This window comes from Eucalyptus grandis, chromosome 6 (genome assembly GCF_016545825.1).
Source record: "Eucalyptus grandis isolate ANBG69807.140 chromosome 6, ASM1654582v1, whole genome shotgun sequence".
In the NCBI taxonomy this organism is placed as follows: Eukaryota; Viridiplantae; Streptophyta; class Magnoliopsida; order Myrtales; family Myrtaceae; genus Eucalyptus; species Eucalyptus grandis.
The window spans coordinates 49291014-49308102 of NC_052617.1; the positions used below are offsets into that span (position 1 = coordinate 49291014).

The 17089-nt window shown below is 40.7% G+C and overlaps 1 protein-coding gene across 1 annotated transcript; it reads left to right on the plus strand.

The window, feature by feature from the left end:
• Window positions 1-3874: 3874 nt before the first annotated feature.
• On the plus strand, window positions 3875-6834 carry LOC104414136 (beta-1,4-mannosyl-glycoprotein 4-beta-N-acetylglucosaminyltransferase). The gene is made up of 2 exons (XM_010025161.3): window positions 3875-4701; window positions 5269-6834. The coding sequence occupies exons 1-2, from the start codon at window positions 4621-4623 to the stop codon at window positions 6364-6366; spliced, it is 1179 nt and encodes a 392-aa protein (XP_010023463.1). The 5' UTR covers window positions 3875-4620; the 3' UTR covers window positions 6367-6834.
• The last annotated feature ends 10255 nt before the right edge of the window (window positions 6835-17089 follow it).

Below are 17089 nucleotides of genomic sequence, written 5' to 3' on the forward strand. Positions count from 1 at the left end.
AATTTGACCGAGTCTGACTTAGTCGACCCAACATCGGGTGTACAAATTTCTTTTCCCATCTCAATGATTCCCAAACATTCAAGTTACATTCACTTAATAAAATTAATTATCGAGAGCACTGAAGGAAGGGGTGTCAAAAACCGAACCAAACCAAACCGAAAAATTCGGTTTTTTCGATTTGGTTCTCATTAAAAACCAAATTTTTTTTAGCGGTTTAAATCGAATCGAACTGGCAAACCAATAAGAACTTATTTCTTGAAAACAAAAATTATATACAACAGAAAAAAAATGAAAAAAAAAATAAATGCAAAAATCGAAAACTAAAAACTGAAAACTAAAAACCGAAAAACCGAACCGAACCAAACCGAATTGAACCAAAATTTCGGTTTAGTTCGTATAAGGTTCGGGTCTTATTTAGTTTGGTTCAGAAGTTTTTCCTAACGGTTCAATTCGGTTCGGTTTGGTTTTTTTTAAAAACCAAACCGAACCGTTTAACATACCTAATTGAAGGGAAGAGAACAAAATTAGCAATTAAAAGAGTAAAAAAAAATGACAAACAGTGGAGTTGAGGGGGTCAAGCGTTGAAAATTTCTAACAGGAACGTGTCTGCTGGGTTTCCCGCAAAGGTTTTGCTTGCTCATGCTCGGGAGTGCCCATCGAAAGCACCTCGGCGGACCATTTCTCGCGGACAAAATCCAAAGTCTCGAGTCAACGATTGATTGCTCCCCGACCTCCTCTTTAATAGTTCAGCACGTCGACTGATTCCGACCGCCTCGCCACGGAGAGACCTCGGTTACAAGTTGCTCGGGTCGGATTTGCGGTCTTGTGGCTTTCCATTGCATACATCATGCATACATAAAAAAAACGGCCTCGTCGGATTTCCGGTCCATTCTTCTTTATTTTTGACTCGACGTTACAAATTGGCCAAGTTCCTCCTCTTTGATAGTTCAGCACGTCGACCGATTCCGACCGCTTTGTCACAGAGATACCTAAATTGCAAGTTACTTGCGTCAGATTTGCGGTCTTGTAGCTTTTCATTTTATACGTCATGCATATGTGAAAAACGACCTGATCGGATTTCCGGTCCATTTTTCTTTATTTTTGACTCGACGTTTCAAATTGGCCAAGAAAATGCGCATTTCCAATACATGGTGTTGAGAAAAGTTAGAGCCATCCTGTCGCCCACTTTTGAGAAATCGATTCGGTAATCACTTTGTCTTTTTTGCCAAATTTTTGTATTAAAAAATTCAAATTTTAAGTATGATCTCAAATTTGCCCTAAATTCCATTTTTTTTTCCAACTTTCGCTCCAATCCTAAATTTAACCTTGTGTCTAGTATTTGCCAGTGGTTTTTATCAATATTATCAACATTAAGGTCAATTAGAAACAAACATGTCAAATGGGTGGACCAAATCAAAACTTGGTCCAATCCATATTGATCAATTTGACTTGTTTTGACCCATATCGTACCCAATTTGCTAATTACAAAAAAACACATACCTAAAACAAGGTAAGAGCTAGAAATGAGTGAGCGCAGGATTGAACAAAGGCAATAGAGAGTCATAGAGATGACGTGGGTTTAAGTAAGTTGTGAACCTATTTAACACTTATATTATTTTGGACTTTACCATTCTAAACCTATTTATGAGCCATTCACTAAAAGTAACTACCCTACATAACAACTCAACCCTTCAAATATGGATTAAGAAATAGGTCCATGACCCATTTCATCATGTCTAGTTCGAGGTTTATTATTAGAATTCGCGTCTTTACTAACAGCCTTATATATATATATATATATATTTTATGATCATATATATATATATTTTATGATCAAGGATCCGCTGGAACATGCCCTTGTCGCTTACGCCGATTTGGGGTTTCACAGGCCTCTAGGGTGAAGGACCAACAACGATTATACCTTGGAGGAAACTAACCTAGCAACCAATCGTCGAGCTTATTGCTTTAATTGCTAGTAACGCAAGGTTTTGAACCATCGACCTCTATGCACTGAAATGAGAGATCTTAACCAACTGCCTTATATCTTAATGTCGATAATTTCGAAGAATCCAATGGTGGTTTTTGGATGCAAAGGAGACTCGAGGACCATAGCGAAAGTTTGTGTTTTTTGAGGAAAAAATACGGGATGAAATTAGAGATCTTTCTTTAAAAAAAGGGGAATCAAGCCTATGCATAATTTGATCATCTAATTGTATTCCCCTCACGGCACAGCGCCATTTGAGTTGTCAGTCCAACAACGTAATTAGGGCGGATTTCGTTAGGTCGACAGGTGGATGATCACTGGCCTCCTAATCCCCCCCCGCCGGTCGGCCCCACCGCCACCGCTTGCCGCCGCCGCCACCACCACCACCACACCACCAGCGCAAGCAAAAAAAAAAAAAAAAAAAAGTCGGCCTCCGCGTATCATCCACCAGCCACGTGTCGTCCCCGAAACGACCTGCCCGAGTGCACGTGTCGACCCGACGGAACCGCCCCGCGCCTCGGCTTGTCAAATCAGGTCGCGCGATTGACGTCGGCGCGGAGAAGTTCTTCCCGTTTCATTTCTCGGAAAGCGAGTTCACGAACCGTTGAAGCGGCGGACGAAATCCGCAATGACCTCTCCACGTGGCAGTCACTGTAGAACCTTTTGGCAAAAGGCGAGTCCGACATGATTCCTTTGAAAAGTATTCCCATCAATAATTACATCCATCGCTTGAAATTATTGATCGGTTGGAGATATTTTTATCGATAATAATTTATATCTGAATACATTATGTGAATTATAAAAAAAATTTCTTGTTTAGTAGAATCATTTTCGAAAAAGATGTTTTTTAAATTATTTATTTTTTGGAAAAATAAATTTACTCTAAGTCCTTTAAAGAGCGTGGTGCTATTTCTTCATAGAATTCATTAAAATCGCACTTTAAAATTCGTTATTTATTTTCGTTCACAACGCGAAACATTGAAACTATTCAATAGTGAACTATAGCCCTTGACTTGTGTGTTGGAGGGTTCGGGTTCCCAAAAGAAGATGGGGAAAAAAAATCTGGCTCCTCTTCGGGTGGTTAAGTGCTTGATCTAGAGCTTTCAAGTCATTTGATTTATTTTTAAATTGCATTCGTTTCCATTAAGACCTCATAAAAGCCAGTAGCATGATTGAAGTGAAGCGTCGTATCTCCCTAACGGGAGACCTTCCGATTTTAAGAAAATTTGTTCTGTACCCATATGAATGTGAGATCTCGTGATTTTTTTTCTTTTTCAAATCAATCGATTCAGTTATAATTTATGATTATTTCTAATCTATAAAAACCCAAAAAGTCCATGCTCTCGATCACTTTTCCCCCAAAAAAACTGTCGTTTCATTTTATCTTGCGATAAGAGAAAATCCAAACTTTTTAATTTGAATTTGCTATATATGACTTAGGTGTACCGTTCAAGATTTTTACTCACTAATGTGATTAATTAAGTTTGGATTGTCCCATGTCTTCCCAAAAACGGGTCAGTCCAAACTTTTCAATTTGACTCTTTTGATAAACTATAGTAATTTGCTATCTATATAAAGTTAGGTGTATTGTTCAAGATTTTACGCACTAATCTTTCCCCCCAACGACACAGTCTGTCTCGAGCCCAGTCAAGAGACGCGTTGGGACCCAGCCCCACCCCGCCCTCTAAATAAAAAAAGAATCAAGAAAAGAAAATAATATTAAAAAAGGAGTGCGGATTCCTCAATGACCGAACTGCCATCGCCGGCTCCCACCTTCGACACGCGGTTTCCTCAATGGCCCCCGCGGCCCTCCATCGTAATTTCGGCGCCACGCGCATCCTCCAGTTTCTCCCTCGATATAAGGGAAAAAGGCTGTGGGGACGGGACAAGGCAAACGGCTCTCTTCCCTGCTCCTCTGCTTTGGAATTCGTGAAGAAGCTTTTTAGAGAGAGAAGCAAGAGAGAGAGAGAGAGAGAGAAAGAGAGGCATCGAGGAGGGAGGGAGGGTACGGGGTTGTGATATTTCCAATTCGCCACCCAATCACCAGATTGGCCACAGCTTTTTCCCGTGTCGTTCACCCCCGTTAGATTCCTCGCGTTCTCGCCTTATTCTTTTATTCTTTTCATTATTTGATTCGTGCTTCCAAGCTTCCCTTTTCCCCCCGCCATCCCTGGTTTCCCTCTGCATCTGCTGAAGAAGGAGGAGAAGGAGAGGTACCCATAGCTTCTCTTGTCGTCCGAGCCTTAAAGTTGCGAACTTTGGCGAGCGTTCGTCGATCGGAGGGGCTAACTGAGGTTGGGTTCGGTGCTGCTTCGATTCCGCCGGCCGATCGCGAAGTGGGTTGGTGTTGGGTGCGAGGGCATTTCCTAAAGTTGCGAACTTTGGCGAGCGTTCGTCGTGGGAGAGAGAGAGAGAGAGAGGGGAGTCGAGATCGGAGCTTGCTTCGACCCTAGATTCCTGCCCCCCTCCTGGTTCTGCGGGCCGATCGCGAAGTGGGTTGTTGGGCGCGGGGGCATTTGGGTAAATTCTCGAGGCGGCCCGATCCCTCGCCGAGCCTAGAGCCCTAAATTCGCGAGATCGAGGCGCGGCCGAATCGCGAAGGAGGAGGAGGAGGAATCCGAGGGGACGAGAAAAAAATGTGGTGGATGATGAGCGAGACCGGCGGGCATTACTGCTCCAAGAAGACCGATGATATCTGCGGCGATGTCTGCGGCCAGGTAACTTCACGCTCCTTGACGACCCTTTGTCGATGTCGATCTGTTTTTCCCCCTTTTTTTTTTTTTTTTTTTTTTTTTCTTTACGTGCGGGGCTTCGTTTCAGATCTCGTTTTTATGTTCGATCGGCTTGTCGTCGAGTGATCGGTCCAAAATGTGGGACGGTCTCGTGCGCTTTCGCTGATGCTTCCTATGCGATTTCTCTTCTCATTGTCGTTTCTTGTTTGATTTGTGGCGACGCTGATTTGTGGAGCGTGGGCAGATCAGGGAATAGACATGATCTTTGAGAAAGCACGCGGCTTTTCTTTTTTGAAGCATTCATAGAATTTGGGAAAAAGTGTAAAGGAAAGCTCGGAGCTTTTTTGTTAAAAGTAATTGGGTGAAATTTGAAAGGGCAACCCATGTTTTTTCTGCATACTTTTGATTTTGGTTTTCTCGTTGATGTTGGGCATTTGCTCTATAAGATTTTTTTCGTATTCATGGCTCTTGATTTACCCTATTTTTTCTGGTCTTTTGTGAACTGTCATCGAATCGTGTTCTGACAGCCTATGCGTGGATTCGAATTTGCAGGACTCGGATCGAGCTTTGAGCTTGTCTAGACTGCGGTGCATGCTGCGTGGCTTGGATTTGAAGACGCTTTTGCTGCTGTTGATTCTTATCCCGACGTTTATTCTCGGCATCTATATACATGGGCAGAAGATTTCGTACTTCCTGCGGCCATTATGGGAGTCGCCACCCAAACCGTTCCACGAAATCCCGCATTACTACCATGAGAACGTGTCCATGGAGAACCTCTGCAAGCTCCACGGTTGGGGGATCCGGGAGTTCCCCAGACGTGTCTACGATGCTGTGTTGTTCAGCAATGAGCTGGACCTCCTCACTATCAGGTGGCAAGAGCTGTACCCTTATATAACACAGTTTGTTCTCCTCGAATCGAATTCGACCTTCACTGGATTCCCAAAACCTCTGGTTTTTGCTGCCAACAAAGATCAGTTCAAATTTGTGGAGCCTCGATTGACTTACGGTAATATTGCGGGGAGATTTAAGAAGGGGGAGAACCCATTTGTCGAGGAAGCTTATCAAAGAATAATGTTGGATCGGCTCCTTAAGCTTGCTGGCATAACTGATGATGATTTGTTGATAATGTCGGACGTGGATGAGATTCCGAGCAGACACACTATCAATCTCTTGCGGTGGTGCGATGAAATCCCACCTGTTCTGCATCTTCAGCTTAAGAATTATCTCTACTCGTTCGAATTCCTTGTTGATAATAATAGCTGGAGAGCATCGGTGCATAGGTATAAATCTGGCAAGACGACGTATGCGCACTATCGTCAGACGGATGACCTCTTGGCAGATGCTGGGTGGCATTGCAGCTTTTGCTTCCGCCGCATCAGCGAGTTCATATTCAAGATGAAGGCCTATAGTCACTTCGATCGGGTGAGGTTCCCCCACTTTTTGAACCCAAAGAGAGTTCAGAGAGTGATATGCAAGGGGGCTGATCTTTTCGATATGCTTCCAGAGGAGCACACGTTCAAGGAGATCATTGGGAAGATGGGACCTGTTCCACATTCCTTCTCGGCTGTTCACCTTCCTTCATATCTCCTGGAAAATGCTGAGAAGTACAAATTTCTTTTACCGGGAAATTGCATGAGAGAAAGTGGCTGAGATTTTCATACTATGTGTGAGCTCTACGAAGGCTTAAAGCACGGCTTTGTTGACTACTCATCAGGGGTTCAACGGATGAGTTTGTCGTCATGGCATGTCACTGATGTAGCTGCTCTGGATGTCCAGCTGAGATATCATTCTTCCAGGATTTTTGGGACCATCTTGGACATTTAGGTGAGGCTTTGTAAATAATCTTTTTCCGGAGTTGGAGAAGCAATGGTTGCTGGGAGGAGGGCTTGTTGGCCATGGCGGGAATTGATGAAACTTGTTGCTGGGTGTATTTTTACCTAGGCGTTGGTATTACATGCTTTGCCTTGTATACCAACTGATATGACTTCTGTTTTGAGACAAATTTGTGCGTAAATGTCTGTCTTGACGAATTTCAGTTGTACCATCTGATTGCCATTTATTTATCTAGTGTTCATAGAGCTGACAATATTTACTTAACCCTGGCTCATTTGTTCTGAAGGTCGGTCTATCTCATTATTTCCTGCAAAAGTTTATTGCCAGTTATTGTCGCGCACACACCTGTCCGATGAGTGTTGATTTAGACTTTCCCTTCGATCACATGGAAAAGAATTTGTTGATACATTTCGCCAATATCATTGCTATTGAGACAGGCTTCCGAATAATTTGGTCTTTGGTCACTATGCCTTTCATAGCAGGCCATTGATGAATTAAGTAAAATGTGTTTTCTACAAAGTATCTTTTCCAAGGTTGGGATATGCTTGTGACTGAGTTAAGCAATTTGCCATCAGTTGCACATTCATGTACAAGTCCTCCTTACCAGGGTCTTTTAGAGTTTTGGATATTCAAGTTGGACATGGCAGAAAACATAGCAAACTGCTTTGCATTGCTTTCCAAATTTCAGATGGTAATGTTTCGTGCAATGCTGGCTCTCTTGGCTTTGTCCTGAAGGATCTATAAGGTTAGGTGAACGGGTATCAGTGGTACCCAATGTGAGATGCCATTGACTTGGTTTATGGTTCTGAATTTGGTTGTCAACTATGACCATGACATAAGGACTTGCTGGTCCAACACAGGCTTATGATTGATTCGCCCATAACCAGAGCAAGGAATCTTACGTTAGCAGTGGGTTCTCTTGATGTATCTTTTATGTGCTGATATGGTTAAAGGTCTATATTAGAGCACGAAGGCATGCTTGATTTGTGCTGATAGTCTCAGGTTTCTGTTCTAGGACTTGTTCTTCAAATGATGAATGTGATTGATAATATGGCTTTTGCCTATCATGACAATCGAATATGCTATCTGTAACGTGGGTCAACTTCTATCATGTTCTGTCCAACTGGAGATGAGGAAGGACCTGGCTTTTGCCTCTCTGTCAGGAGAAGCTGGCATATGGGGAAGGCATTGTTATTCACTCCTTGCTTTGTCTCTTTGACATTGGCCTACTTCGATTATAAAATTAAGGTATCTTGGTCCTACAACTACCCTAAGTTCCATGAAGCATATGGGGAGGGCATAGTTATTCACTCCTTTCTTTGTCTCTTTGACCTTGGCCTACTTTGTTATAAAATTAGGTTCACTTTGTCCTGGTCCTACCCCATGTTCCATGGCTTCCAGCCAAAACAACTAACGACATCCAACTGGCCTCCTCTCAGATTCTCTCTCTCTCTCTCTCTCTCTCTCTCTCTCTCTCAAATGCTTTGGATGAAGAAACACCTGCATAGGCCAGATGTTTGGACTTAACTGGTTGAAGGAGTTTGTAAGGTGTTTCAAGGACTTCCAAGTAGTCGAGTTTTTATCCCGGTGCCACTTGATTATAAAAAAGAATACAAATTATTTATTGTATGTTTAAATATGAATTCGATTACAGGCTCTTGTTAATCGGAAATCTATGATTGGCTCATTAATTGGAAGAAATCCAAATTTGTAAACTCACGTTAACGTGATAGACGCGACCCCATCCAAATAATGGCCTTGCTAGGAGATGTCGTGCACTATTATTGAGTTCTGGTTGGTTGAATCTAACTAAAATATTTTTTTTTTTTATTACTAATCAATTGTCAATCGTATAGAATAAACTATATACATTTCCCATATGCCAGGTCAAACAGAAAGAAAAAGAAAAACAGAGCTACATTATCCCTACACCATATGTTTGCATTCACACGGTAGCAAGTGGAGGAGCATCTTCTCCTCTTCGTTTTCATCTCCATCCCATTCCCATCCTCTTTTAGGCGATGATGACGAGCCGAGCTGGCCAGACGAATGGCGTCGATGATTTCGGAACGGACCCGAATGAAATCTTTCCTTATTTCTCATTTTTCTTTTCTTCCCGGAACACAACGTTGTATAAAGGACAGAGACGTTGGACAATAGTCATCGTGGGGCGGTGGGGCATGCCGCTCATGGCGGACAGACTTTTAGGTTTCGTCGTCGCTCCAAAGGGCCTTTTGGTTTGGAACAAGAGAAGGGGAGAGGAGAAAATGACAAAAGGACGTAAATTGAGACGGATTGTCCACCCAATAAGCAAATCACTTCTGCTTCTGTCACATAGTATAAGATATATCGATTTGAGTATAGTCTTCCTCGCCCCAAACATGAGTTGGGATCATCCCTAGTTTATGAACTCATATGAGCTGGTTCGCAAGGTAAAGCAATCTCCGGCGCTTTACCAGGCTCTCCTAATTGACGTTATATGTAAGTTTGCGGCGGCTCTAAGGTAATGACAAATTAATGAGAGAATGTCTGTTGCGGTTGATGGGACTTGGGAGAGTCATTATGACGTCTTGGTGCCACATTGCGAGAGGTTTCCGTTAGATCCCCCGAGAGGGTCACAACAATTGAGGAAATGCAATTTCAGAAACATATATCTAGGTTCATGAATTTGGAGAATATAAAAGTACAATCAAATACCATTATGCATTGTTGTTGGTTGTCGTGTTGACGTGAAGGGAGAATTATTAAAAAAATTCATAAAATTATTACAATAATGCTAATTTAGTTCTAAACTATTTGTATTTCTGTCAATTGAGCCAATTCGGTTAATTTTGGCTAGTTAACGCTGATATTGCACCACCGATGTTGATGTGACAATTTTAAAATAATATTATAATTTTTTTTTTTTTTATAATTTTCTTTTCTTTTCTTTAATTTTTTCCCTTCCCCTTTGGGTTGGGGAGGGTCGCTAGCCGACCCTCATTGGCCATAAGCGAGGGTGTCCAGGCCCTTGTCAACTAGAGCATGGGTGTGTGGCCCCTTGCCTAGACCAGGCAAGGGTCGAGATGCCCTTGCTCAGTGCTAGCGAGGGCATTGCAGCCCTTGCTAGGTTTGGACGAGGGTCATGACGACCTCGCCCAATTTGGGCAAGCGAGGCACTTGCAACCCTTGCCCAGAGTTAGTGGGGTCGGCCAATAATCCTTGATGACTCGAAGGGGAAGGGGAAGGGGAAAAATCAAAGAAAAAAATAAAAAATTATAAAAAAATTCAAAAACTATTGCCACGAGTCCATGACAATGCTGGCTAGTTAAAATTAGCCAAATGGACTCAATTGGCACCAATGTAAAAGACTTTGGACTAAATTGGCAAAAAAAGGTTCGTGACTGAATTGATATAATTGTAATAAGTTTAGAACTTTTTTGATTTATTCACCCCGGCGTAAATGACCTTGTCAGCATGCATCTAATGAGATGATGTCATTGTTCGCCGCTGCCCATTGTAGAGCATGTTTCTCTGGCCCCATTTCTTCCCCAATCCAAGAGATGCGAGTAGTTCCTCGAACCGTATCGGGCAGCATACGCACCCGTACAGATTGTCTAGCCAGCTCCTCACTTGGGCCAAGATTAACGTAGATCAGTCGATTCAATGAGGCCTAAATTTTCATGATATCGGGCAAGCAGAGCTCCGAGCCCTATTCATCTCGAATCTTGAATCCAGTCGAGGTGCTGGCGACAGGTTTTGTTCCCTCTGGTATTGTCTTAAGTTAATCGAAAATACCTTGTCCGATAAGGCAAAGTCATTTACCACTGTCATGTGTTTCTCACAAACGTTGTCTCGATCGAGTGGCTTGTGGCACAACATTGTGGGAAATTGATTGGCGGTGAGTGTATAACATGCAAGAGGAAATAGTGAGTTCGGTAACAGTTATGGTCTATTTCAAGATCGAAATAGCGAGGGGAATCGTGTTTTGCAAATTGGGAATTTGTTAGGAAATTGAAATCTCTGGGAATTTTTAATAGACGACCTCTAATTAATAATGATACTTGGATTTATTCTTAACACATTTGTTTGTAACATGCCGCCGCAGCTTGGGTCGAGCATTAACTCCGGAGGAAACGGGCATGCCGACAATAGGACCTTGTAATGCCGAGTCTGGTCGTGCCCAAGCCAGCATGGCCCTTTTTAAGATTGCACAATGAATATCTTTTGTCGTCTTCTGTTTCGAAAAATCATGACATTCTAAAGAAAAGGTTATTCGATGCATTAATATTCGAGTTATGAAAATGCATTTGATTTATTTCATCAAAAAACATTATAATTAATGGATATCCTCTTCGTAAACTCATAATTGATACCCCTACTCTAGATTTTCCAAACCTCATAAAATATTTTGCAAATTTTGAAGTGATGGATTACGTGGGTGGCCGTCCATCTCCCAATCGGATGAAGGTATTGTTCCTTACTTTAGGAAATATGTAATCATGTAGATTATACCCACTCAAGTAAACAATTTTGATGGCTACCAATAAGAACTTCCAAATCAATCTTAATTTACAAAATGTGAGAATATTTAAATAATAAATTACGCTTTTATTTAACGGCTTAAGTTTTTAGAACAATCGAAAATAGTTTCACTAAAATTCTCACATAATATCAAAGTTACAGGCTCTGAATTCGAATAATTCTGGGCTTAATTTGCCTTCTTAATTAAAATTTCACCCTTAATACTAAACTTTTAGAATAGTTGCTAGTAGTACACTCAAAATTTAAAATATGAAATTCATCGTGAGTTGAAATTCTATCAATAAAAAATGTCAAGTGTGCCTATAGAAAAGAACTTCAACGGGGTTAAAGCTCTAGCCATACTTTTCATTCCCACCTCCCTTTTAAATATCGTGATGGTATCAGAATGCTTAGTCATTTCAGAATTTTTGGTTGTCGGTTCTATCTCCATCTTATCGATAAACTGTTGTCAAAAGATACTGACTTTTTTTGTTGTTGTCGAAGATAAGAATTTATTCATATAAAACCTGAGATGCCGCATGGGACATCATTACAAAGCAAAGGCCCAAACGCCGAGAGGTGGACACGATAACCAGTCGGGCGGGATCGACTTTTTCCTCTTCTCACGTGCGGCCCAGTCTGCAACGGCAACGGCAACGGAATCTTTCGGGAATCTTTCGGGGGGGGATGTGATCTCTTCCTTAATTTTAGCCATGAATAAGACCGGTCGCATTCGACGGCCCGGTGGTTTCAACGTGGTTCGAACCTCCCCTTTTTGGGACTTTCCGTTTGCACTGGTCAAAAAACACAAGTCCGAAACAACAAATATCTAAGCTCGTGTTGTCAATTTCGAAAAGCGTTTGGACTCTTTTGAGATTAGATTATAGGCCAAATGGACCCCACGTAACTAAAATTTTTCAGAATCGGTCATAAGCCCATTTCTTAACCCATTTTGATGGACCGAGTTATTACATGGGTTTAATTATGTTTATTATATGGGTTATAAAATGTGTTTAGAATGGCAAAATACAAAAATATATGAGTGTTGATTAGGTCCATAGTTTACACCAACTCAACTTACCTTTGTGATTGTCTCATCATCTTCTATGAAAAAACATAATGAACTCTTCCGGTTATTCTAAGTTCAGAGAAATCTTAGTGGGCCTATCTTATTAAAAATATCAAGATTCTATTCTATTTATTTTTATTTTTATTTTTATTAATCTTGTGAGTTTCATCTATTAGTTATTGGAGTATATCTTTCCTTGATTACATTTGGCATTATTACTTTTATGTTATATTCTAATCTTAGTTCTTGTCATTGTAATCCATGATCGGTACAAATCATCATCTTCAATATCTTCTATCCCATTCATTCACGTTATTCATTACTATAATTTTATAAATTCACTATCATGTACTAACTTTTTCTTATTCTTCATGACGAGTCAAAACAAAAACTGGAAATTCCATGCAATGTCGAAAACCAATTCTTATACGCATGAAGACCTTAAAGTGTGTTTACTAGTTGGATATAGGTTATCATAGGTTGGATTAAATATAGAAATATATTATTAAATGGCTCTAGTATAGGCCAATATATTTGTGTTGCATATAATGGGTTAAAATCAGTTACATAGGTCAATTTGAGTAAGACTGTTTTCAATTCGACCCAAACTTGTCTCGACCTTCCCCATATGTCGGCCCTACACGCGACGGACATCCAATGAAAGCCACAACCTTGATATTAACACAACATTTTCGAAAGATTCTAAAGGAAGAATAAAGTCACCAGAGTGCTTTCCAAGATATTCTTCTTTTCACGACAAGTTCAAAAGAAACGTGATCCTCTTTAGATCGTGGTTTATCCCCGAATCTAATTCGGCTTAGCCCGTTTGATCGGAAAGCCTTGTTATCATACGCTCCAGGCTGGTCTATAAAATACTGCATGAAGATGAAGGTAAACAAAGCACAGACAACTTCAGACAGTTTCCCTAGCTTCTGCTCCAAGCCCCACCTAGGAAAGCAACCATGTCGTATTCAAGCAGCCCTTACCATTACGGGCACCACCATCACACGGAAGATGCACGTGATTACCGAGGCCGGTACCCGGATCACGCCCGCCACCACCACAGCATCGACGAACCCTACCGAGTCCAGCACTCCAACACCGATGCGATCTTGCTTGAGAGCTATCCTCACCATGCGCATCGTCCTCATACCTATGACGGTCTATATGGCGTCGCCGACCAGACCGAGCCCCGCAGGAACCACGCTGCGGAGGTCCTGGTCTGCGATTATGGTCCGGCCTCCACCGTGAAGGGCAACGTGGGCAGCGAGCTCGTGGACGAGAAAATCAACGAAGAAGCGGAGCGGTTCATCCGGATGGGGCACAAGAAGTTCAACATGAGCAGGTAATTGTCCACGAACAGTGGCTGAAACGCGCCCTGATCGTCATACGCTATTGTAAATAACAGCCATGGACATTATAATGTCGGGCTTTGTTTTGATTCAAGGGACTCTGTCGTAGGTTTTCTATGCAGAGTCGCGTGTTTCGTACGCGATTGTCTCAATAAATCTGTACCTCGTGTGTTGTCGTTAACGAGTATCCTGGCTTTAATAAACAGATTTCAGCTTTCATTCTTTTTTGAAATGATCGATGGCGACGGGTCGAGTATTTCGTTTGGTCGCCGGAGTTGTTTAGTCGCTATAGGCGTTCGATGGGCCGGGAAATCCACGCCTGTAGCTTGGCGACGAAATTTCAGGGGTTAGCCGCTCAATGCCACTTTTTCAAGAAAGCATCAATTATTTTAGACTTCATTAGTTTTGCAAAAACAGTAAATGATTTGAAAAATATTTTCTTAAAAATGATTATTTCTATAATTTGGAAGAATTAGTTGATGAAAAATATTTCATTATCGACAACAATTTATGTTTAATTATTTTCGTTGAGGATGAAATTTTCTTTCTTTCATTCATTCATTTTTGTAAACAAGATGATCGATTATTTAAAATATATATATATTTTAAAGTGATTGTTTTTCATGAAATAAATGCACTCTTAATTGGAAAAGAATCGAACTTTCTAAAAATTTCATTTGTTTGGAATTTCTAGCAAAACGCCTGTGATGGCCTAGAAGTTCTTTGAAATATCTTAGAAAGTAAAAGACAGTAATAAAAATAAGGGACAAAAGCTCCGAAAGTCCATGAATTCTTGCCAAATGCCCAATCAGTTTTCCTACTAAGTTTAGGATAGGAAGGAATCTAACAAGCAGAGTAGGTTTTCTATTTTTGTCCAATTAAATTCTTGAACTATGAAGCTTGTTATTATTATTTACTCAATGTCGATCCTTTCGTAATTTGGACAAAAAGAAATTGCTAATGTGGCAGACCACGTCAACATCACAGCATTGCTAACTAGATTGATTACTACCAGCGAGGGGCCATCATCCCTGGCCAGCCTGCTAAGCTAAGGCGAATCAGCACGGCACCAATGATCGAGTCGAGCCAATTGTTTTTGACAAAAAAATTGGGTCCTCTGAGGGGACCTCGTTAATGATGGCCAGTTGAGCAGTTCTTGATTTGGGAATATGCATTCATTTATCTCTTCTTTATTCCTTGTGTCTGCGAGCATCAATATACTTGAATTTGAAAGTAGATTTTGACGTCAAGTATGTTATATCATGAGCTGTGTTCTTTTCTTTTTTTAATGTGATTCTTTTGGCTGAATTTGGAAATGAATTGGAGAGTAAGGTTGACATTGTTGCTGTTAAAGAAAGAGCATATAGAGGATTGAAGGTGATTTTGGAGATTAAGTCAAGGAAAAAGAAAACTGAATCTCGTGTAGATGGGGAGGACTTGAAGGTCCATGTGTAATTCTTGCTGGAGTTTTCTCTTGATTTTTGCTTGGAACTCATATTTTGTTGTTCCTTGAGTATATGAATCTAGGCAAAGGTCGTCTAGGTGATTCTTGTTGGGTCGTCTAGATGAGGCTTGTTGGGCCATTAGCATGAGGTCTTGTTCCGACCATTAGTTGTTATTATTAGAGGTAAGTGGTTCCAAATTCTGTCCAAGTTCCATATAGAATTTACTTGTCGGAACAGGCTCTCTAATTTTTAGAACCTTAAGCCTACTTTGTATACCCAAAAATTTGGAATCTATTCCGTCACAGGTTCTAGGGTTTACTCAAGTTCCAATTTTACTTTAAATTTAACAACTCTAGTGAATCATCATCTTTAATAACTACTATTTGTTATAATCCACTGATCACAACTCATATTTAGACACATAAAAATTATGAAATATTAACAAAGTAAAAGGCTCAGTCATAGATATCACTGGAAATGGAAGCTCAGACTAGTGGTTTCAAATTATACAATTATCATTGGATGTCATTGATAAATATAGAATAAGAAAAATACAAAAACTCCTTCCAGGTTCTCAGTTCCACCTAGAACCTACGCGTCATTACAAATTTTCCAATTTTAGGAACCTGTAACCTACCATACATATTGTAGAACTTGAAATAGTAATGTTTATCGGTCCGATTCTCAAGTTTTCAGTTTTACTTGAAACTATGCTTGTCCTAGCTACTATGGCGATGGCCGTGACCCTTGCTCGTATACTTTCCTCCATACGCATGCGTGAGTCTTTGTGTGTTTGCGTTCGAAGGTGAAGGTGGCGACGAGACGACAGTGCCGAGTTAACTTAAGTCCAATGAGGGCCTAACACCGTCGCCTGTGCTTGTGCAGCGACGGCATTGTAACAGTCGTGACAAGGGCTTCAAGCTTCTCCCATCTCTCTTTTTACTTGGCATATTTTCCTTTTTCTCTTTTCAGATTTCCTCTTTTTTACGCATCCAAAAAGGATTTAGTATGTTCTAAATCTTTTTGAGTTTTTTCTGGATTGCCATACGGGATGCCAACGTGATACTTAATGGCAAACTTAATAGGCACCTTAGCATTTTTGTTCACTTATTCAATAGAAGGACCATCTCGAACGAAAAAAAGTTCATACTTTACGGACATAACTACACAAAAGAAGGATCACGAACCTGATTGAACATTTGAAAAATGTTGAGAGACTTATGGTGCCTTTATCCTTAAACAAATGATATAATCTGTCTGTTGACACCCAAAATTACCCTCATTATCATGTGCTGGTCACGTGGAATCTTGATCATCCTCTCTATCACATGCTAGTTATGATTAATAGCAATCCGGCCCATATCAATCATAGAGATGAAGGATGGCAAAGGTTTTTGAGAACCCTTGGGCTGGATTTTGATGGGCCTACAAATGGAGATGCGTGATTTAATAGTAAGGCAAATGATTGCCACATGTCAGGGTCAAGAGACACTACTATGGATGCCAAAATTCATATAGAATTAGTGTCAAGATGGTGCTTAAAAGTGCGCACAAAATCAAAAGAGTTGTTATTACTTGTTGGACAAGTCGTGCAAGCATCATTGACAAGTCAAGAAACAACAAGATATGTGTCAAGCGGTTAAGCAAAGGGACGTGGGAGAAATTAAGAGCGACTTTCAAGGAAGGATCAACTAACCGATGGTTATTAGATTGTCTTGTAAACACTACAAACAATCCAACGAAGAAGCCCCCGAACAACACAACAAAATCATTTATCTTATCATTTATTTATCTTAGCTTAGCCTAGTTTAGTTGTAGCTTTGGATTCTTATCATTGATTCAATTTCAACGAGTGTCTATATTCTAGGTATTAATGTTGATTGGATTCTAGTGTTATCCTACCCTCCAACGTCATCGATTAAATTTCAACAATGTGTTCTCAAATCCATCTAGGAACAATACCTACCCGGTGTTATTTTTGCTAACTAACATAGTCAATTAGATTATGACTTTGTGTCCTCAAACCCATTTAGGAATAGTGCCTACCTAGTGTTGTCTTGTTTAGCATCATCGAATAGATTTCAACGTTGTGTACTCGAACCCATTTAGGAGTAGTGCCGACCTGATGTCGTTTTTAACCGTCTAGCATCATTGATTAGATTTCAACGTTG

Bases quoted from the DNA above. Each gene is read 5' to 3' on its own strand.
- LOC104414136 (XM_010025161.3), top strand. From the start codon at position 4,621: ATGTGGTGGATGATGAGCGAGACCGGCGGGCATTACTGCTCCAAGAAG. The intron at 4,702-5,268 runs GTAACTTCACGC...TCGAATTTGCAG, and splicing joins GCGGCGATGTCTGCGGCCAG to GACTCGGATCGAGCTTTGAG.